Genomic DNA, 22,677 nt, shown 5'->3' with positions numbered 1-22,677 from the left:
ATATTATTTAATTAAGGAAAATACATTAATGCAAATATCTAAAGAGCCAAACAGAAATGTTCAATTAAGTAGATAAGTAAATTTAACAAGCTTAGAAAAGGATGCAGAAAAGATTTACAGGCACTGGAGAGTTTGAGCTAGAAGTTGAGGCTGGATAAACTGGCACTTTCTTACTGGAATGTAGGAGGTTGAGGGGTGACCGTACTCAGGTTTATAAAATTATAAAGGGGCAAAGGTAAGGTGAAATGCAAAAGTCTTTGGGGAGTTGGGTTGGGAGTTCAAAACTGGATAGCATTATTTTAAGGTGAGAGGAGAAAGAATTAAAAGGGACCCGAGGGTCAACTTTTTCACATAAAAGGGTGATTCATATGCAGAATGAACTGCCAGACAAAGTGGTAGATGCAGATACAGTTGCAACATTTAAAAGACATTTGGAGAGGTACATGAATAGGAAAAGTTTAGAAGGATATGGGCTAAACGAAGGCAAATGGGACTAGTCTTGTTTGGAAAACTTGGTTTGCGTGGACAAGTTGTACCGAAGAGTCTATTTCCTTGCTGTATGATTCTGTGACTCTATAGCTGCACTTCTTAAAATTAAAAAAGTTACTTACTCATAAAACCTGGACCAAAAGATGGAGGATTTGGTCGTAACATTTGAGGTGGCAAATTCCCATCCTGAAATTAAATTCAATCAAAGAATATTTCATGATTTTCTAAACCAGAAAAAAAAATTAATTACCACTCAAAGAATTGCTGATCTAAGATAGAATATTAACTTTTGTGTTTGAAGTGATGCTGTCATGGAGAATGGAGCAATTAGATCAAGACTGCTAAGCTTTATTTAAATCTTAAACCAGTCAGGTTGACTTTGATTAGTCAAGGCACTGCCTTGGATGAGTCAGAGAATATTGCCACCGATTTGGTTGGGATGAAACAGGTAGAAAGTGTGTTCCAACACCAAGATGGTAGTAGAGTAGCAGTGCAGTGTGTGGGCTCCTGCTCGGATCTTGTCTGCTTTGATTTTTTTTTCTTCCTTCACAGCCTTTTCTTACTTTAATCTACATACCTTCTGTGAGGGATCGAGTCAGCACAGGGGACAACAAGAGAGCGAGCCAGTGTGGGGGGACACTGTGTGCGCGCGCAGAGGACAGTGAGAAAGGTAGAGTCACAGCAACAGAGTGAGATGCTCTTAAGAAGGGCAGGGTGGGTCAAATGGCCTGCTTCTACACTGTAGGAATTCTACAATTCTACCTTTGTAGTTAAGATGGTGCTGGAAGCATTGCACACTTCTTAATGTACTCCTGTATCCCTGTGCTAGAGTACACATGAAAATAAAATCAAGTTCTAAATTCTGTCTTCAAAGAATAGGGCCATGTGTATAAATGTAGAGTAGCTTTCACACGAACAAGTGAGTCACAGAGTCCAGTTAACGATGCTCCGTTAGCTGTAAGCATAATTCTTCAAGAAGAATAACACAAAGAAATAACATTATTCCAAGAACCCATAAGTTCTTTTCAAGTATACTTACTCAAGAGGGGAAAATGAAAAAATACTAGGTTACATTAAATGGGATGAAACAAATAGAATACACAGAAAAAATATAAGCACACATTTAATGGCCTGAATGTATGATTTCTGTATTGTTAAGACTGTGATTCTTTGGAGTGGATAGAAGGCAAATTACAGATAAAATCTAGCAGGTTATTTCAGTTTGTCAAATGAAATAATTACCTGGCCAACTCCTTGAAGAATAGGATTCTGTCCACTGTCAACACTCTGTGTACTAGACATTTGCTGACTCACAAATGGAAACCTTTAAAACAAAGAATAAATGCAGTTAGAAATACTGATTGGTTTCTTAAAGCAAGCTTTAACTTTAAAGTAAAAGGTAACTATAATCATTCCCCATACTCTTCAGACAAAGTATTTTCCTGGTTTCAATATCTATAAAATAAAATATCTGTAAAGAACGTGCTAAATATGATTTGGCACCATGTGCCGCAAACATGGACTTTTGACAGTCCAGAAACTCCCAATGTGCATTGTGACACTGGAGCAAATTTTCTATCTATAAAAAATTAGTCATGCCCAAATTTTGTTTATTTGCTGCACACACCTCAAACTACATCAAGTGTTGAAGAACTAGTGAATCCTTCAAATAACCACAGATGAACCGGTTTGGGTTTCAATCAGTAATTCACTTCCCACTTTGCAAACTAACACCATATCCATACAATCCTTTAAATTAGGAGCAAGAAGAGGCCATATGGCTGAGGATCCTGGAATTGTATTCATTAGAATTTAGAAGGTTAGTGGGGAGATCTATTAGAAACTTACAAGATAATGCATGGCTTAGAAAGAATGGACGCTGGGGATTTGTTTCCGTTAGGTGGGGAGACGAGGACCTGTGGGATCAGTCTTAGAATTAGAAGTGGTCAATTTAGAGTGGAAATGAGGAGACATTTCTTCACCTAGAGTGTGGTGGGCCTGTGGAATTCATTGCCATAGAGTGCATTGGAGGATGTTAAACGTCTTCAAGGCAGTGACTGATAAATTCTTGATATTCCAAGAAATTAAGGGCTACAGGGAGAGTGTGGGTAGGTGGAGTTGAAATGCCCATCAACCATGATTACATGGCGGAATGAACTCAATGGGCCGAATGATTTGACAATCTGACAATTTCAATACCATGAGACAGGAAACATAGAAGTGGAGCAACTACTTGAAGTCTACATTTGGAAAGTGAAAAAAGTTACAACTTTTAAGAAACATCTGGATGAGTACATTAAATGCCAGGGCATGGTAGACTTTAGACTAAATGCAGGTAAATGGCATTAGTGCAGTTTGGTGCTTAGCATATACACAGTGGACCAAGCTGCTTATTCCTTAGCTGTAACGACCATAACTCTAGTATAGGGTTAATTCACCATATAATTGTATATCAATGTTAAGAAAACTGATCTTTGCTCAATTATTAATCTCCCAAAGATATGCAATGCAGAGTGAAGATTTGGAAATTGTGGAAACAAAGTTAGTGGACTACCCTTTGAATGCTTCATATTAAGAGGTGGTGCGTAAGACCATAAGACATAGGAATGGAAGTAAGGCCATTTGGCCCATCGAATCCACTCCGCCATTCAATCATGGCTGATGGGCATTTCAATTCCACTTACTCGCATTCTCCCCATAGCCCTTAATTCCTTGTGACATCAAGAATCTATCAATCTCTGCCTTGAAGACATTTAGTGTCCTGGCCTCCACTGCACTCTGCGGCAATGAATTCCACAGGCCCACCACTCTCTGGCTGAAGAAATGTCTCCGCATTTCTGTTCTGAATCGACCCCCTCTAATTCTAAGGCTGTGTCCACGGGTCCTAGTCTCCTCACCTAACGGAAACAATTTCCTAACGTCCACCCTTTCCAAGCCATGCATTATCTTGTATGTTTCTATTAAGTCTCCCCGTAATCTTCTAAACTCCAATGAATACAATCCCAGGATCCTCAGCCATACCTCGTATGTTAGACGTACCATTCCAGGGATCATCCGTGTGAATCTCCGCTGGACACGCTCCAGTGCCAGTATGCCCTTCCTGAGGTGTGGGGACCAAAACTGGACACAGTACTCCAAATGGGGCCTAACCAGAGCTTTATAAAATCTCAGTAGCACAACGGTGCTTTTATATTCCAACCCTCTTGAGGTAAATGACAACATTGCATTCGCTTTCTTAATCACGGACTCAACCTGCATGTTTACCGTTAGAGAATCCTCGACTAGCACTCCCAGATCCCTTTGTACTTTGGCTTTATGAATTTTCTCACTATTTAGAAAGTAGTCCATGCTTGTATTCTTTTTTCCAAAGTGCAAGACCTCGCATTTGCTCACATTGAATTCTATCAGCCATTTCCTGGACCACTCTCTCAAACTGTCTAGATCCTTCTGCAGCCTCCCCACTTCCTCAGTACTACCTGCCTGTCCACCTAACTTCGTATCATCGGCAAACTTTGCTAGAATGTCCCCAGTCCCTTCATCCAGATCATTAATATGTAACGTGAACAGCTGCGGCCCCAACACTGAACCCTGCGGGACACCGCTCGTCACTGGCTGCCATTCCGAAAAAGAACCTTTTATCCCAACTCTGCCTTTTGTCAGACAGCCAATCCTCAATCCATACCAGTAGCTCACCTCGAACACCATGGGACCTCACCTTGCTCAGCAGCCTCCCGTGTGGCACCTTATCAAAGGCCTTTTGGAAGTCTAGATAGACCATATCCACTGGGTTTCCCTGGTCTAACCTACTTGTCACCTCTTCAAAGAATTCCAACAGGTTTGTCAGGCACGACCTCCCCTTACTAAATCCATGTTGACTTGTTCTAATCCAACTCTGCTCTTCCAAGAGTTTAGAAACCTCATCCTTAATGATGGATTCTAGAATTTTACCAACAACCGAGGTTAGGCTAATTGGCCTAATAATTTTCCATCTTTTGTCTAGATCCTTTCTTGAACAAGGGGGTTAACAACAGCAATCTTTCAATTATCCGGGACTTTCCCTGACTCCAGTGACTTTTGAAAGATCTCAACCAACGCCTCCGCTATTTCCTCAGCCACCTCCCTCAGAACTCTAGGATGTAGCCCATGGGGGCCAGGAGATTTATCAATTTTAAGACCTTTTAAATTGTCTAGCACTTTCTCTTTTGTAATGGAATTAGATCACATGCCCAACTTGTGCTCTTCCAGCACAAATATATAGATTTAATGTGCAGACTTTAGGATACAATGTCATTTACTCATTTCTGGATTTCTTTCATTGAATCATTTGTTTTTTTTTCCCCATTGGCATAGTTAAATGACAAATGCAGAAGGAAACAATTTTGAAGTTGGTGGGGAAACAGTAATAGCTAGAGTAAACTTTTATTAAACTTGCACCATGCTACTTTGCAGAAACAGGTAAACCAGACAATTTTACTGGTGGATATCAACTAGGCCATACAGGAAGCATAGCCTGTATGTAATGAAAATGAAGAGCTAGGGTATTGACACTAATCAAGTAAGCACTAACTGTATGATTCCATTTACATTAGTTTTGGGACATAAGGGAATATTTCAGATAATGCATAACTGTGGCCAATCAGAAGATGCTAGAGGAGAAGACTATGTTCAGGGGCATCAAGCTCAAAATGGTCTTATTTTTATACCAAAGTAAAAAAAACAGTAATCTTATGGGCAACTGAAGGAAACAGCAGCCACTGGATCCCACAATCATGTTCACAAGAAGCAATGTGCAGGAAATAGTATAGAACAGTGAAGCCAGGGACCATAATGCTGGGGGGGAAAAGGGAAAGTCTAGCTCACTTTTCCATCACTTTTATTTACAGTCTAATTTCTAACTAATTTCTTTCAATTAATCAGCTTTTCTTCCTGAAAGAAATTGATTGAATCAAGAACTCCTACAAAAGCAAATATTTTACAACACATGCAATCTTTACCTATTCATTACTATTTGTGGCATTCCCAAATTACTTTGGGCCATAACTCTATTGATTCCCTTCAAGGCCACCATTTTTGCTTTCATTATTGGATCAGTGATTGTGTCAAAATCTAAAAACAAAAAGAAAGACAATTCAGTACAATTTAATAAAAATATTTTAACATTTGTAAAGTATACAATGTAACAGATTGTAATTTTATTTTAGAAAGGTTCTGGTTCGCACCAATGTAAATGCCACCCAAATGAGGGACCAGAAGTAGCATCTATCTCAGCTTCACGATTCATTCTACTTCAGAAATGGAATGCACTCTGGCATGGTACACAAAGCAGTAATACACTTCAATACTTCAACCAAATGAATGATTACTAATTACCAAATGGGTAACTGTCTCAGGTAGTCAGCATTTAGTCACACAGATGAGGTTGATTATCCATTCCAATGTGGGTTATATTAAGGCACATTTACCTCACAGTCAAAACGTGTGGTGCTGGAATAACACAGCCAGTCAGGCAGCATCTGAGGAGCAGGAAAGTCGATGACCGAGCATAACCTCTTCATCAGGAATGCAAGGGACTGAGAGATAAATGGGAGGGGAAGGGCTGAAGGGAAGGTAGCTGGGAATGCAATGGTTGATGAAGGTGGGAAATGATGGTGATAGGTCAGAGTGGTGGATGCAACGGATTGGTGGGAAAGAAGTTGGACAGGTAGGACAATTCAAGAGGGTGGCACCGGATTGGTGTCATTGTCAGAGCTTAGCATTGAAGAATTGGTCAGGCATTCAACACTTAACAAAACTCAGCCCACATGGGAATTCAAACCTGTTTAGAGCAGATATCACCTTGGTAATGAGGTGAATGTGAATAACTAGATATACCTGTGCAACTCTAAAAATGTACATAAAACTACAGAAGCTGTGCCTTCTCTGCCACCATGCAATGCATCAGAGAAAGACTGATCCCATCACCTGCAAAGTACAGAACAGCCATCTGCCTCAAGTGTCCACTATTCTCCAGTAATAGTTACCATGGAAACAACATCTCCTGGAGATGGATCATCATACAGGAAAGAGCAGATAGCAAAGGAACAGCCAACATCAACACAAATAGACACCATTAGGAAACATGCATGATTTAAAGACCATGGATGCAATGCATGTGCCAAGATCAAAAGTATAACTGATGGAAGTTAACACTGCTGATAATGAATTATACATTTTCTTTATGGCCATGTATATTGGGAAATTTGTAATTGCAAATCATTGCACATGTTTTTGTTTAAATTAAAGGAGGGATGTTTGAAGAAATGCAATTGGTCACATTATGCACTGGCTTCCTCTGATGTAACTGCAGGTGTGCACAGCCGGTGGCAGCCATTAATTGCACATTACTTGTAATAATCCTAATAACTGTCATTGCTTGTCGTAAAAATCAACCTTTAAGGAAAGAAATCTACAATCCTTATCAAGCCTTGCCTTTCCCCGACTCCAGACCTACAGCAACATTGCTGACTCTGAACTGCCTTTCGCAATGGTGCAGCAAACTATGCAGTTCAAGGGCAATAAGGGGTGGGCAATGAATGCTGGCCTGGTCAGTGACAGACATATTCCATGAAAGAATTAAAAAAAACAACTTGGATTAAAACTTTTTCTGTATTTACAAGTGACAACGGAACAAAAAAAAACATAAAAGTGATTTAATTGCACATGCACAAGAAAACAGGTGTGAATAAAATCTAACATAAAAGTCTGATCGTATGCTGAAGTAACAAATTTTTCTCTCATCAAGACACTTAAACAGGGTAGAGAGGATTATGGACTATGTGTTGGCAGAAGGGATTAGTTTAGAATTGCATTGCAGTCAGCACAGACATGGCAGACCTGTTCCTATGCTGTACTGTTCAATGCTCGAAGACAAAGGAGCAATATGAAAATGATCAGATCCTCATTTGTCCTTCAATATTTCTAGCATTGATACATTAAATCTACTGTTCACATTGATTATTGAAAAAGAATATCAAGGTAAACTCACCAATATTAGGAAAGAAAGAATCAGTGGATCGATGGCGTATCATAGCCTGCATTTGTCGTTGCTGCTGCTGCTCTTGCCTTTCTTGTTCCAAAAGGTCCTGCAGAAGGAGAGGTTGCTCTTCTAAAAGAAGGGGCCGCTCACGCTGACCCTGAGGACCTACTGCCTGAGGAAGTATAATTTGCTGTGTGGTGGGTAGCTTACTGGGACCTGATGGATTTGCAATAACATTTTGACTTGGTTGTTGTCCTGCCGTATAATTCTGGCCAGGTGGCTGCGCTTGGAAAAAGGCCCTATTTCCTGAAGAGCCCTGTGAAAAGTTACAGTTTAACCTATGACCCATCTGCAAATTTTGATGAATTGCATTCTCAGGAATTTGCCCTGGAGAGACTGCCATATTAGGAGATTGTGGGATACCAATATTTGGATGCGGTTGAGGTGATGGCACAACCTGGGTTGGTGAGCCCAATGATGCAAGTCCAGAACTACTTGGCTTCTCAGTTAACAGACTTGAAAGAACTGGAGTAGAATCAGTTAGAGTGCAAGAATTGCTCCCTACAGAATTAGATGTCTGGATAGAAGATTGTGAATCACTGAAATCTGGGCTAGCCTCCTTAGATTCTGTGTTACCGTCAACTCTTTCCTCTCCCTTTGTCATTTCCAGTTCTCCTTCAATGCAAGGGTTAGAAGCAGGTGCATTATCTGTTACTGTATCTTTTATCTCAGTCTCAGGTGTACCTGCACTAAAAGGAACATCGCGATTACCATCATTAACACCATTTTCAGATTTTACGGAATGCTTTGCATCTTTTGGACTATGTTCATCAGATCCTCCACTTGATTTTGCAGTTTCGTCTTTCTCAGGACAACAATCAGATTGTTTTCTTGCTTTGGCTACTTGGTCACATTTTGTTTCTTCTCCAGTCTTGCTCTGTTCGTCTAATTTATCATCTACTGGATCATTCAGCTCCAATTCTTCATTAAACATATCTTTCTTGTCACCTAGATCAAGCTCAGGGTCTGTATAAGCAATAAGATCAAATTCCCCTGATTTTAACAGATCATCCAAATGTGGGTCATTTGTTTCTAGGTTGTCTAAATTATCCAAGTCAGGATCACCTTTCCCATCTACTGGATCCAAATTTAAGTTCTCTAAATCTTCATCATCTAAGTCTTTAACCTCTAGGTCTCTCACTCCATCAAGGTCCTTAACATCAAGATCTTTCACTGAAGGTTCATCTGAATCAAGTTTTTCTACCATATTGTCTCCTTGCACAGACGCACTGGCAGACAATGAGACTGTTGATGTAAAAGCTTCACTGGTAGGTGGATTGCTCAAAGAACGAGAAAGGGGCATGGCTGGATGATTTATATGCATTTGCTGTTGGTGCTGATTAAGTTGATCTAAATCACCACAATTTTCAATTTGGTTATGTATGCCATGCTGTTGATTTGACACTGAATCCACTGACTTTGGTCCTTGACTTGGAGAGAAAGCACCCTGCCCTGGTATAGGAACTACACCAGGCCTTTGTTGTGGACTAGCAGGATCCAAACCACTGGAAGGCACCAATGATGCAAAAGGAAGTCGTGGCCTATTTTCTGGTATTCTGTGCCGCAGTTCTATGAATGGTTGTCCTGAAATATTGTGCTGTTGCATTTGCATACCCCGAGGAGGAAAATGTTGAGGGATAATTACTCCGTTGTTCACCTGTGGATTGTTTAAAGACCTGGTAAAGTCCACAGAAAGTGATCGCCTTAGCTGCTGTGGAAGGCCAGGAACATTTGCCTGCATCTGATGTGGCCCAAGGAAGTGTTCCTGATTTGCAAATGGTCTCTGTCCATTAACTGCAAAAGAGTTCCTAGAAGAAAGAATAACAATTCAATATACTAAGTCAATACTCAAGTAAGCGAATGAACGCGAAAAGATATTGAATAAGCTGTATCTGTCTATAACAGACTGTAACAGGAGCGTCCCTACCATGGTAAAGATAGAGTTGCCATAGTCTCAGAGAACTACGAGAGCGAGAGCGAGAGCGAGAGCGAGCCAGACAGAACGAGAGAGAGCGAGAGCGAGAGCGAGAGCGCGAGCGCCAGACAGAACGAGAGAGAGCGAGAGCGAGAGCGAGAGCGCGAGCGCCAGACAGAGCGAGAGCGCGAGCGCGAGCGCCAGACAGAGCGAGAGCGCGAGCGCGAGCGCCAGACAGAGCGAGAGCGCGAGCGCGAGCGCGAGCGCCAGACAGAGCGAGAGCGCGAGCGCCAGACAGAGCGAGAGCGAGAGCGCGAGCGCCAGACAGAGCGAGAGCGAGAGCGCGAGCGCCAGACAGAGCGAGAGCGAGAGCGCGAGCGCCAGACAGAGCGAGAGCGCGAGCGCGAGCGCCAGACAGAGCGAGAGCGCGAGCGCGAGCGCCAGACAGAGCGAGAGCGCGAGCGCGAGCGCCAGACAGAGCGAGAGCGCGAGCGCGAGCGCCAGACAGAGCGAGAGCGCGAGCGCGAGCGCCAGACAGAGCGAGAGCGCGAGCGCGAGCGCCAGACAGAGCGAGAGCGCGAGCGCGAGCGCCAGACAGAGCGAGAGCGCGAGCGCGAGCGCCAGACAGAGCGAGAGCGAGAGCGCGAGCGCCAGACAGAGCGCGAGCGCCAGACAGAGCGAGAGCGCCAGACAGAGCGAGAGCGAGAGCGCGAGCGCCAGACAGAGCGAGAGCGAGAGCGCGAGCGCCAGACAGAGCGAGAGCGCGAGCGCGAGCGCCAGACAGAGCGAGAGCGCGAGCGCCAGACAGAGCGAGAGCGAGAGCGCGAGCGCCAGACAGAGCGAGAGCGAGAGCGCGAGCGCCAGACAGAGCGAGAGCGCGAGCGCGAGCGCCAGACAGAGCGAGAGCGCGAGCGCGAGCGCCAGACAGAGCGAGAGCGCGAGCGCGAGCGCCAGACAGAGCGAGAGCGCGAGCGCGAGCGCCAGACAGAGCGAGAGCGCGAGCGCGAGCGCCAGACAGAGCGAGAGCGCGAGCGCGAGCGCCAGACAGAGCGAGAGCGCGAGCGCGAGCGCCAGACAGAGCGAGAGCGCGAGCGCGAGGGCCAGACAGAGCGAGAGCGCGAGCGCGAGGGCCAGACAGAGCGAGAGCGCGAGCGCGAGCGCCAGACAGAGCGAGAGCGCGAGCGCGAGCGCCAGACAGAGCGAGAGCGCGAGCGCCAGACAGAGCGAGAGCGCGAGCGCCAGACAGAGCGAGAGCGCGAGCGCCAGACAGAGCGAGAGCGAGAGCGCGAGCGCCAGACAGAGCGAGAGCGAGAGCGCGAGCGCCAGACAGAGCGAGAGCGAGAGCGCGAGCGCCAGACAGAGCGAGAGCGCGAGCGCCAGACAGAGCGAGAGCGAGAGCGCCAGACAGAGCGAGAGCGAGAGCGCCAGACAGAGCGAGAGCGAGAGCGCGAGCGCCAGACAGAGCGAGAGCGAGAGCGCGAGCGCCAGACAGAGCGAGAGCGAGAGCGCGAGCGCCAGACAGAGCGAGAGCGAGAGCGCGAGCGCCAGACAGAGCGAGAGCGAGAGCGCGAGCGCCAGACAGAGCGAGAGCGAGAGCGCGAGCGCCAGACAGAGCGAGAGCGCGAGCGCCAGACAGAGCGAGAGCGCGAGCGCCAGACAGAGCGAGAGCGCGAGCGCCAGACAGAGCGAGAGCGCGAGCGCCAGACAGAGCGAGAGCGCCAGACAGAGCGAGAGCGCGAGCGCCAGACAGAGCGAGAGCGCGAGCGCCAGACAGAGCGAGAGCGCGAGCGCCAGACAGAGCGAGAGCGCGAGCGCCAGACAGAGCGAGAGCGCGAGCGCCAGACAGAGCGAGAGCGAGAGCGCCAGACAGAGCGTGAGCGAGAGCGCCAGACAGAGCGAGAGCGAGAGCGCCAGACAGAGCGAGAGCGCCAGACAGAGCGAGAGCGAGAGCGTGAGCGCCAGACAGAGCGAGAGCGAGAGCGTGAGCGCCAGACAGAGCGAGAGCGAGAGCGCCAGACAGAGCGAGAGCGAGAGCGCCAGACAGAGCGAGAGCGAGAGCGCCAGACAGAGCGAGAGCGAGAGCGTGAGCGCCAGACAGAGCGAGAGCGAGAGCGTGAGCGCCAGACAGAGCGAGAGCGAGAGCGTGAGCGCCAGACAGAGCGAGAGCGAGAGCGCCAGACAGAGCGAGAGCGAGAGCGTGAGCGCCAGACAGAGCGAGAGCGAGAGCGTGAGCGCCAGACAGAGCGAGAGCGCCAGACAGAGCGAGAGCGCCAGACAGAGCGAGAGCGCCAGACAGAGCGAGAGCGCCAGACAGAGCGAGAGAGCGAGCGCCAGACAGAGCGAGAGAGCGAGCGCCAGACAGAGCGAGAGAGCGAGCGCCAGACAGAGCGAGAGAGCAAGCCGAGAGCGCGAGCGCCAGACAGAGCGAGAGCGCGAGCGCCAGACAGAGCGAGAGCGCGAGCGCCAGACAGAGCGAGAGCGCGAGCGCCAGACAGAGCGAGAGCGCGAGCGCCAGACAGAGCGAGAGCGCCAGACAGAGCGAGAGCGCGAGCGCCAGACAGCGAGCGAGAGCGAGAAAGCGAGCGAGCGCCAGACAGCGAGCGAGAGCCAGACAGAGCGAGAGCGAGCGTCAGACGAGCTAGAGCGAGAGCGCCAGACAGAGCGAGAGCGAGAGAGCGAGCGAGCGCCAGACAGAGCGAGAGCGAGAGAGCGCCAGACAGAGCGAGAGCGAGAGAGCGAGAGAGCGCCAGACAGAGCGAGAGCGCGAGAGCGAGCGAGCGCCAGACAGAGCGAGAGCGCGCCAGACAGAGCGAGAGCGAGAGCGCGCCAGACAGAGCGAGAGCGAGAGCGCGAGCGCCAGACAGAGCGAGAGCGAGAGCGCGAGCGCCAGACAGAGCGAGAGCGAGAGCGCGAGCGCCAGACAGAGCGAGAGCGCGAGCGCCAGACAGAGCGAGCGCGCGAGCGCCAGACAGAGCGAGCGCGCGAGCGCCAGACAGAGCGAGAGCGCCAGACAGAGCGAGAGCGCGAGACAGAGCGAGAGCGCGAGACAGAGCGAGAGCGCGAGACAGAGCGAGAGCGCGAGCGCCAGACAGAGCGCGAGCGCGAGCGCCAGACAGAGCGCGAGCGCGAGCGCCAGACAGAGCGCGAGCGCGAGCGCCAGACAGAGCGCGAGCGCGAGCGCCAGACAGAGCGCGAGCGCGAGCGCCAGACAGAGCGCGAGCGCGAGCGCCAGACAGAGCGCGAGCGCGAGCGCCAGACAGAGCGAGAGCGCGAGCGCCAGACAGAGCGAGAGCGCGAGCGCCAGACAGAGCGAGAGCGCGAGCGCCAGACAGAGCGAGAGCGCGAGCGCCAGACAGAGCGAGAGCGAGAGCGCGAGCGCCAGACAGAGCGAGAGCGCGAGCGCCAGACAGAGCGAGAGCGAGAGCGCGAGCGCCAGACAGAGCGCGAGCGCCAGACAGAGCGCGAGCGCCAGACAGAGCGAGAGCGAGAGCGCCAGACAGAGCGAGAGCGAGAGCGCGAGCGCCAGACAGAGCGCGAGCGCCAGACAGAGCGCGAGCGCCAGACAGAGCGAGCGCGCCAGACAAAGCGAGAGAGCGAGCGCCAGACAGAGCGAGAGAGCAAGCCGAGAGCGCGAGCGCCAGACAGAGCGAGAGCGCGAGCGCCAGACAGAGCGAGAGCGCGAGCGCCAGACAGAGCGAGAGCGCGAGCGCCAGACAGCGAGCGAGAGCGAGAAAGCGAGCGAGCGCCAGACAGAGCGCGAGCGCCAGACAGAGCGCGAGCGCCAGACAGAGCGCGAGCGCCAGACAGAGCGAGAGCGCCAGACAGAGCGAGAGCGAGAGCGCCAGACAGAGCGAGAGCGAGAGCGTGAGCGCCAGACAGAGCGAGAGCGCCAGACAGAGCGAGCGCGCCAGACAAAGCGAGAGAGCGAGCGCCAGACAGAGCGAGAGAGCAAGCCGAGAGCGCGAGCGCCAGACAGAGCGAGAGCGCGAGCGCCAGACAGAGCGAGAGCGCGAGCGCCAGACAGCGAGCGAGAGCGAGAAAGCGAGCGAGCGCCAGACAGCGAGCGAGAGCCAGACAGAGCGAGAGCGAGCGTCAGACGAGCGAGAGCGCGAGCGCCAGACAGAGCGAGAGCGAGAGCGCGAGCGCCAGACAGAGCGAGAGCGAGAGCGCGAGCGCCAGACAGAGCGAGAGCGAGAGCGCGAGCGCCAGACAGAGCGAGAGCGAGAGCGCGAGCGCCAGACAGAGCGAGAGCGAGAGCGCGAGCGCCAGACAGAGCGAGAGCGAGAGCGCGAGCGCCAGACAGAGCGAGAGCGAGAGCGCCAGACAGAGCGAGAGCGAGAGCGCGAGCGCCAGACAGAGCGAGAGCGAGAGCGCGAGCGCCAGACAGAGCGAGAGCGCGAGCGCCAGACAGAGCGAGAGCGAGAGCGCGAGCGCCAGACAGAGCGAGAGCGAGAGCGCGAGCGCCAGACAGAGCGAGAGCGAGAGCGCGAGCGCCAGACAGAGCGAGAGCGAGAGCGCGAGCGCCAGACAGAGCGAGAGCGAGAGCGCGAGCGCCAGACAGAGCGAGAGCGAGAGCGCCAGACAGAGCGAGAGCGAGAGCGCGAGCGCCAGACAGAGCGAGAGCGAGAGCGCCAGACAGAGCGAGAGCGCCAGACAGAGCGAGAGCGCCAGACAGAGCGAGAGCGCGAGCGCCAGACAGAGCGAGAGAGCGAGCGCCAGACAGAGCGAGAGAGCAAGCCGAGAGCGCGAGCGCCAGACAGAGCGAGAGCGCGAGCGCCAGACAGAGCGAGAGCGCGAGCGCCAGACAGCGAGCGAGAGCGCGAGCGCCAGACAGCGAGCGAGAGCGAGAAAGCGAGCGAGCGCCAGACAGCGAGCGAGAGCCAGACAGAGCGAGAGCGAGCGTCAGACGAGCTAGAGCGAGAGCGCCAGACAGAGCGAGAGCGAGAGAGCGAGCGAGCGCCAGACAGAGCGAGAGCGAGAGAGCGAGCGAGCGCCAGACAGAGCGAGAGCGAGAGAGCGAGCGAGCGCCAGACAGAGCGAGAGCGAGAGAGCGAGCGAGCGCCAGACAGAGCGAGAGCGAGAGAGCGAGCGAGCGCCAGACAGAGCGAGAGCGCGCCAGACAGAGCGAGAGCGAGAGAGCGCCAGACAGAGCGAGAGCGAGAGAGCGCCAGACAGAGCGAGAGCGAGCGCCAGACAGAGCGAGAGAGCGAGCGCCAGACAGAGCGAGAGAGCGAGCGCCAGACAGAGCGAGAGAGCGAGCGCCAGACAGAGCGAGAGCGCGCCAGACAGAGCGAGAGCGAGAGAGCGAGCGAGAGCGCGAGCGAGCGCCAGACAGAGCGAGAGCGAGAGAGCGCCAGACAAGAGCGAGAGCGAGAGAGCGCCAGACAAGAGCGAGAGCCAGAGAGCGAGCGCCAGACAAGAGCGAGAGCCAGAGAGCGAGCGCCAGACAGAGCGAGAGCCAGAGAGCAAGCGAGCGCCAGACAGAGCGAGAGAGCAAGCGAGCGCCAGACCGAGCGAGAGCGCGAGCGCCAGACCGAGCGAGAGAGCGAGCGCCAGACCGAGCGAGAGAGCGAGCGCCAGACCGAGCGAGAGAGCGAGCGAGCCAGAGCCCGTGACAGACAGAGCCAGAGCCAGCACGCGAGACAGAGAGCGACAGAGAGAGGGAGCCCCAGAGAGCCAGTACGCCAGACAGAGCGAGAGCGAGACAGAACAAGAGCGAGAGTGCGCCAGACAGGGCCAAAGATCCGGAGGGCCAGAGCCAGAGGCCGTGAGCGAGACAGACAACGCAAGCGAGCGCGCGAAAGATAGAGATATAGAGAGGAGAGAGAGAGAGAGATACATATATATATATATACACACACACACACACACACACATATTTTATATACATATAGATACAGAGAGAGATGTATAGAGTGCGCCAGACAGAGCGAGAGCCAAAGAACCAGAGAGCGAGAGAGAGCGAAAGAGCGCGAGCGAGACAGACGGTGCGAGAGACAGACAGAGGGTGCGAGAGACAGACAGACAGCGAGCGAGATCGAGAACTAGAGAGATCGAGAGAGAGAGAGCGCGAGAGCGGAATTGGGATCCAGTGCGAGGGCGAGGGCGTTCGAGGGCACAAAAGACAGCGCGATAGAGAGAGGGATATGTAGAGAGAGGGATATGTAGAGATATAGAGAGAGAGATGTATAGAGAGATAGAGAGGTATAATATAGGGAGAGATGTATAGAGAGACGTAGACAGAGAGAGAGAGACACACGCACACAGACAGAGAGAGAGAAAAAAAAGAGAGATCTTGTGAGTGGTTTAACCACCTCAGGAGAAGTTAGCAAGGTGAGACACCTTCATGGTAACCTCAGCTGATGTGGGAACTGATCCTGCGTTGTTGTCACTCTACACTATGAACCAGCCATCCAGCCAACTAAGCTGACTGACCTCCTATCTAAAGTGTCATAATTGCCCGAAATCAGACAAGTTGCAGGAGGATAAGCACTTAACTAAAAGCATTTGCTCTGTTATGTGACAGCAAGTAAAAGAAAATCAAAATATTTGCAACTACAACTACATTTACGGGCGGCACAGTGGTTAGCACTGCTGTCTCACAGCGCCTGAGACCCAGGTTCAATTCCCGACTCAGGCGACTGACTGTGTGGAGTTTGCACGTTCTCCCTGTGTCTGCGTGGGCTTCCTCCGGGTGCTACGGTTTCCTCCCACAGTCCAAAGATGTGCAGGTCAGGTGAATTGGCCATGCTAAATTGCCCGTAGTGTTAGGTAAGGGGTAAATGTAGGGGATGGGTGGGTTGCGCTTCGGCGGGTCGGTGTGGACTTGTTGGGCCGAAGGGCCTGTTTCCACACTAAGTAATCTAATCTTTAAAAAAAATTGTATTTAAAAACAAAACATTCACGAGAAGTGGTTATCACTGGCTAGGTCAGCATTTATTGTCCATCCCAAAAAAAGCATTTTCAAAGCTCCATATTAGAATACTTTCAGAAACTCATGACTCGCCATCAGGTGCCAGTTTCTTTTTGAATAATGTAACATCTCAAACAAAAATAGAAGTCATTTGATGAAATCCTGTAACACAAAAGGTTTTTGTACTGAGAAAGTATTTACCTTGGACCTTGTGTCCTCATGACCATTCTTGCAACATCTCCAGAAAATTGTGGTCGGTTAAATTGACCATCAGTTATTAAACGACTGCGGGGTTCATTTGCAAAAAGGCCTGGAAATCTTGGTCCACCTTGAGATGCACGAGGGATTCTCACAACACCAGGATAGGGAGGAGGTGGTCTGCCAAATAGTTCACTTTGACGTTTTAAATCCTCCTGTGGCCAGTGCCTGAGTGGCGATGCTGCAGATGTCATTGCTTGCTCTTGCAGGCCTTTTTCTTGACGGACTGCATTCTTCTGCTGCTGTTGTCGAAGGATGAGTTCCCGTAACCTCAGCCTCTATCAAATGAAAAAAATTTACAGTTACAAGCAATTAATTTATCATCTTCCTTTAGCCATTACGATAATGATATTTTGCTCAACATTGCACTTTTCTGTTGTGATGGTCTATTAATTTTATACAGAATGCTTAAAGATGTAACGGCTGTTCCGTCATTAACCAATGGATAAGCAATCAAGTTCGGCTATGTGATCAACAGCTAAGTTACACTGTTCTAACTCAATACTACAGAGCTGTTGGAAATCCAAAATAGAAAACAGAAGATGCGAGAATAAATCAGGAGGTCTGGGTGCAACTGGGTAATGTTTCAGATTGATAATCTTTTGTTGAGAAATGGTCATCAACCTAAAGCATCATATCAACCTGATCAACAGCACTGATTTAAATACTTGATACAATACTGATTCAAGTAACAATGATGACCAAACTGCAGGAATTCTCCACCATTTGTTCTGGTTAAAGTTCAACCAATCGCACTCTCTCTGCCTAATTCTTAATTTCAGCGTTTAACAGTAGTTTCCTCAGTTGGTCTAGCATAAGGTACTAATGTGAATTGTTTTGGCAACAACAAATTAAACAAACTTGCATAATCAAGAACTCTCATAGTTCTGGTAAATTATTTTTGCAAAAGGCGCTTTATGTAAACATGCTAATAAAATGCATATTTTTCTTTCCTTTTGGAAGAGGTATATTTGAGTATGTTGTGAGAGTGGACCACATTGTGGGACCTGCCCATTGATTCAAAGGGCATTTCGTAGCCTTGCACTACTTTGTTTTCATATGATAATCTAGCTGGCTCCAAAAATTGACCCCTTCTGAGTTACTGGATATAAAATACTCTTAATTTCTCTCATCTAATTTGTAGACTGCTTGATCTAAAGCAGGAACTTATAGTTACACATTTATTAATGCATATTCACTACCAATTAATCAAATTATTAAAACTAGTTTGAAGTACACAAATAAACCTACCTGCCGTTGCTTTTCTTCTGTGTCCATATGACCTGTGCTTACATTATTCTGTGCCTCAGATGTCAAAATTGATTGGCCTTGGTCAAGCGCTGGGGGTACATTATGAAACTGGTGTACTTGTGAATTTATGGGCGATCCTGTGGAGCTGCTAAAATTTGTGGAATCTGATGTGGGTCCTTGTTGGTCACTAATTTCATGGTTATGCCTCCCTGGCACAAACTTGTCATTAGTTTGAGGTCTTGGGGTCCTTGGGGGCTGATCGTATGGGTCATGTACTGTTTGCCCATATGTGTCTGAAGCTGGTCTCACTGCTGGTACATGGGGTGAAAATGCGTCATCATGTATTCCAGCTGGTCTGGAAGTTTGAGGTGCTCGACCACATACATCAGCTGGTCGCACAAATGTATCTTTCAAATTTGGAACTCTGTTGTGTGGTGGTTGCAAAAATTGCTCCTGATTTAATAACTGACCTGATCTTGTCAATGTTTGCCGGTCAGAAATAACTGGTCTTGGAGACTGAAGAGGCTGGGCAAAGGGGTCCGAGCCAACTGGTCTTGGGGTTAAAGGAGATTGTGCGTATGGATCAGAATATCTCTGATTAATTGGTGATTGTACAAAACGATTTGAAGCTAAAGGCCTTGGAGTACCAGGTGGCTGAGAGTACGGATCTGCTTGTTGTGAAGGGGCTCTTGGAGTTAGTGACTGCTGTGTATACTGATCAGCTCCAGGTCGAGGGGTGCCTGGGGGCTGCGAATAAGGGTCCGCTGCAGGTCGAGGCGTTCCTGGGGGCTGCGAATAAGGGTCCGCTGCAGGTCGAGGGGTTCCTGGGGGCTGCGAATAAGGGTCCGCTGCAGGTCGAGGGGTTCCTGGGGGCTGCGAATAGGGGTCAGCTGCAGGCCGAGGGGTTCCTGGGGGCTGCGAATAAGGATCCTGAGGAGAGCGTTTTGACCTTGACCCCTGTTGAACAAATGTGTCACCCTGGGTTTGCCGGGGAATTCTCTGACTGTGTGAAAATGGCTCATTCACGGGATGAGGTGTCTGTGATTGCTGTGCATATGACTCCATTGACTGGGACTGCGACTGTACTGGGCTTTGTGAAAAGTTATCCACAGGTCTCGAGTTCAACACAGTCCTTTCATACGGATCAACAGATGTGCGTCTTGGGGTTAAAGGCATAGATGCATAAGGATCTTGAGGTGACTGAATTGGTGGCATTGGCGTCTTAAACAACTGTCCACTTCCATCTTCAACATTAGCTTGATTAGGTGCATGTTGTGATCTTGAATATAGATCAAGAGGCCCCATTCGATTATGTGGCACCTGTTGTCTAGGCAACATATCGGGTCTGTGTGCAGGTTTAGCAAAGGGATCATTTACATTTACAGGCATATTCCCTGATGGATCAGAAGTCATAGGTGGCTGTGGCATCCCCAAAGGTTTTGAAAAATGATCTGTTGATATTGTCATGGAAGGTCTTGGAGTATCGGGTGCCTTTGCGTAAGGATCACTGCTAGTTGGTGATGACGACCCAAAAGACTCATCCGCTAATGGAGGCCTATTTCTCTCGATCTGTTCAGTAGCCGGTGAAGGCCTGGTTACGTTTTGAGGAACAGCACAAGAATCTAAAGAGGACAGTGAATTTCTTCTAACAACTGGTGGTGGTCTTGGTGTTCCAACCATTTTAGCATATGGATCCCAAGGAGATGATGGTCTTGACACATTAGCAACTGGAGAAAACATCTGTGGTGATGGTGATTGTGATGCCTGGGGCTGTGCAAATGGATCCTGCAGTGGTACTCTTGTTGGTGTTGGTGGAGGAGCCTGAGGTCTGAGAAAGACATCATCTGATGATGTTGATACTGAAGTGCCAGGAGCCCGTGGCCTTGTAAATCCTTCTTTGGGCAAGTGCAGAGGAGACAAGTGTCCAGTGTCCTGTTCACCTGCCTTAGGACTGTTAGAATCCTCGCCTGCAGAAGATTGCTGGGACCCAAATTGTTGTTGTTGCTGCTGCTGTTCATGTTTCACCTGTTCCAGTTTTTGTGTAGCTTCAATCTTGGCTTGCTGCTTACTCTTCTGTCGCATTTGCTGTTTGTTATGAAACAAAAAAAATTAAAAATACCATACATATGTTACCTGCTTGACAGTTAATCAAGAAGCTTAACACAATTTATATAAAAAAAAATGTTCATAACTAGTTGACAGAAATACATCAAGGATCCTTAGACAGAACCTTTCATACCCACAACAATACCATCTGGATGGACAAGGATAGCAGATCCATGGGAATACAACCACCTCCAGGTTCCCCTCCAAACCACTCACCATCCTGACGTGGAATTACATCACTGCCCGTAATTCCCTCTCCATGGCATCGAGACTTTACCTACACCATACAGACTCAGCAGTTCAAGAAGGCAGCTCAACACCATTTTCTCAAAGGTAGCCAGAGATAGACAATAAATGTTGTTCAGCAAGCTACGCCCACATCCAATGAACAAATGAAATTAAAAAAAATTTATGCCACCCCTCTCCAATGTGCTAATACCATTACTAATTATGAGCTACTTAACCAACTTTCCACAGCTTCCAGTGCCCTTCAATATTCATTCTGCAACATGACTCAATGAAGGCTGCAGAATGTATTTACTTTATTTCTATTTGTACTTTAAGTTCATGATTTGTTTCAAATGCTACGCACAGATAGTCTTCACCTCCTTTTTGTACCCTCCTGCCTGACCTGTTAATTTGTTTTCTGTATGCCTTCCTGACACCATCTCAATCATTTCCAGTATTACCTTTCTCTTTTACCTTGTCTGAACTCTTTGATTAACATCCTAAATTTGATCCTTTGCTCCCACTGCTTAATTTAAAATCCTCTCTACTTCCGTAGTTATACGACCCACATAAAGACATCAGCCTCAGCATAGTTCAGGTGGTCACTGTCAAAACGAAACACAATCCACCCTCTCGGACTGGTGCCATTGCACTATGAGCCCTTAACCTTTAAAGCCATGAACTTTTATTTTTTTAAAAGGGGGCATCTTATCAAATGCTTTTCGTAAATCGAAGTATATTACCTTAACAGATTCCCCTTTGCTTGCTAGTTCCTTAAAAGAGCTAAAACCAATTTCTATTTCACAAAACCATGTTGCCTCGTTCCGATTCTTTTGAGTTCTGAAAGAGAGACACTGGACCAAAACATTAATACTGCTCTCTCTCCACAGATGCTACCTCAACTGCTGACTGCTTCCAGTAATTTCTCATTTTATCATTTTCTAAATACCCTGCTATAACATCCTTAATTTCACTTTTCCTAATTCTTCCCATGGTCTGCCCTGCTGTTCCCACATTCTAGACTTGTCTTTCAATTAGCAGCAATGCAATAGGAAATGGATTCCCAGATTCAAGGGCAGCAATTCAGCCTGCTGTCTGCGCTGGCTTGCTACAAGATCAATTCACAGACTCAATCAATTGCCTGCTCCCGAGAGCCCTGCATTATTTTTCATTCACATGATAATCAAAATCTTTTTTGAAGGCATCAACTGAATGTGCCATCACTATATTTTCACAAAGTACATTCCAATTCCTAACCACTCATTGTTTAAAAAAGTTTTTTCCATATTCCATGCTCCTTCTTTTGTCACTCACTCCAGCCATACCCCGTAAATATTTTTATATTTTAAATTTTTAAAAAATTAATTTTTTTGTGGGATGTGGGCATCATTGGCTGGTCAGCATTTATTGCCCGTCCCTTATTGCTCTTGATAAGGTGATGGTGAGCTGCCTTTTTGAACCGCTGCAGTCCACCTGCTGTGTATTAACCCATGATGCCATTAGGGTGGGAATTCCAGGATTTTGACCCAGTGACAGTGAAGGAATGCTGATAAACTGCTAAGTCAGGGTGGTGAGTGCCTTGGAGGGGAACTTGAAGTTGGTGCTAGTTCCATATGTCTGCTGCCCTTGCTCTTCTAGATGGAAGTGGTCACGGGCTTGGAAGGTGTTAAGAATCTTTCGGAAATTTCTGCAGTGCATCTTGGAGATAGTACACATTGCTGCGAATGAGCTTTGGTGGTGGAGGGAATGGATGCTTGGGGATCCATCGTCAATCAAGCAGGCTGCTTTGTCCTGGATGGTATCAAGCTTCTTGAGAGTTGTTGGAGCTGCACTCATCCAGTCAATTGGGGAGTTTTCCATTACACTCCTGACTTGATGATGGTGGACAGGCTTTGGGAGTCAGGAGGTGAGTTACTCACTGCTGTATTACTAGCTTCTGACATGTTCATATAGCCATTACATTTATGTAGTGAGACCAATTGAGTTTCTGGTCAATGATAATCCTCAGCATCTTGATAGTGGTGGATTCAGTGATGGTAACACCACTAAATGCCAAGGGGTGGTGGTTAGATAGTCTCGTATTGGTGATGGTCATTAGCCTGGTATTTATGTGGCACGAATGTTACTTGCCACTTGTCAGCCCAAGCCTGGAATTATCCGGATCTTGTTGCATCAGTCTTCTAAACGCAAGGGTATACAAGCCCAGTCGCTCCAATCTTTCAACATAAGATAGTCCCGCCATTCCAGGAATTGACCTCGTGAACCTCCGCTGCACTCCCTCAATAGCTAGAATGTCTTTCCTCAAATTTGGAGACCAGAACGGCATACGATATTCCAGGTGCAGTCTCACCAGGGCCCTGTACAGCTGCAGGAGAACCTCTGCTTCCAAACTCAATCCCTCTTGTTATGAAGACCAACATGCTATTAGCTTTCTTCACTACC

At 48.6% G+C, this 22,677-nt stretch overlaps 1 protein-coding gene across 5 annotated transcripts in view; it reads right to left on the bottom strand.

Annotated features, from left to right (window-relative positions):
• Positions 1–22,677, bottom strand: part of kmt2ca (lysine (K)-specific methyltransferase 2Ca) — a 590,636-nt gene that overhangs the window by 58,076 nt on the left and 509,883 nt on the right. For all 5 annotated transcript variants that reach the window (XM_060825139.1, XM_060825142.1, XM_060825140.1 and 2 more), the window contains 6 exons: positions 17,902–19,986; positions 16,594–16,928; positions 7,514–9,372; positions 5,484–5,595; positions 1,732–1,813; positions 612–675 (listed from right to left, as the gene is read on the bottom strand). In XM_060825139.1, coding sequence (XP_060681122.1) covers positions 612–675; positions 1,732–1,813; positions 5,484–5,595; positions 7,514–9,372; positions 16,594–16,928; positions 17,902–19,986 — 4,537 coding nt within the window. The remainder of the gene's footprint in view (positions 1–611; positions 676–1,731; positions 1,814–5,483; positions 5,596–7,513; positions 9,373–16,593; positions 16,929–17,901; positions 19,987–22,677) is intronic.

This window comes from Hemiscyllium ocellatum, chromosome 5, assembly GCF_020745735.1.
Source record: "Hemiscyllium ocellatum isolate sHemOce1 chromosome 5, sHemOce1.pat.X.cur, whole genome shotgun sequence".
NCBI lineage: Eukaryota > Metazoa > Chordata > Chondrichthyes > Orectolobiformes > Hemiscylliidae > Hemiscyllium > Hemiscyllium ocellatum.
This window is presented reverse-complemented; position numbering and strand designations above follow the sequence as displayed.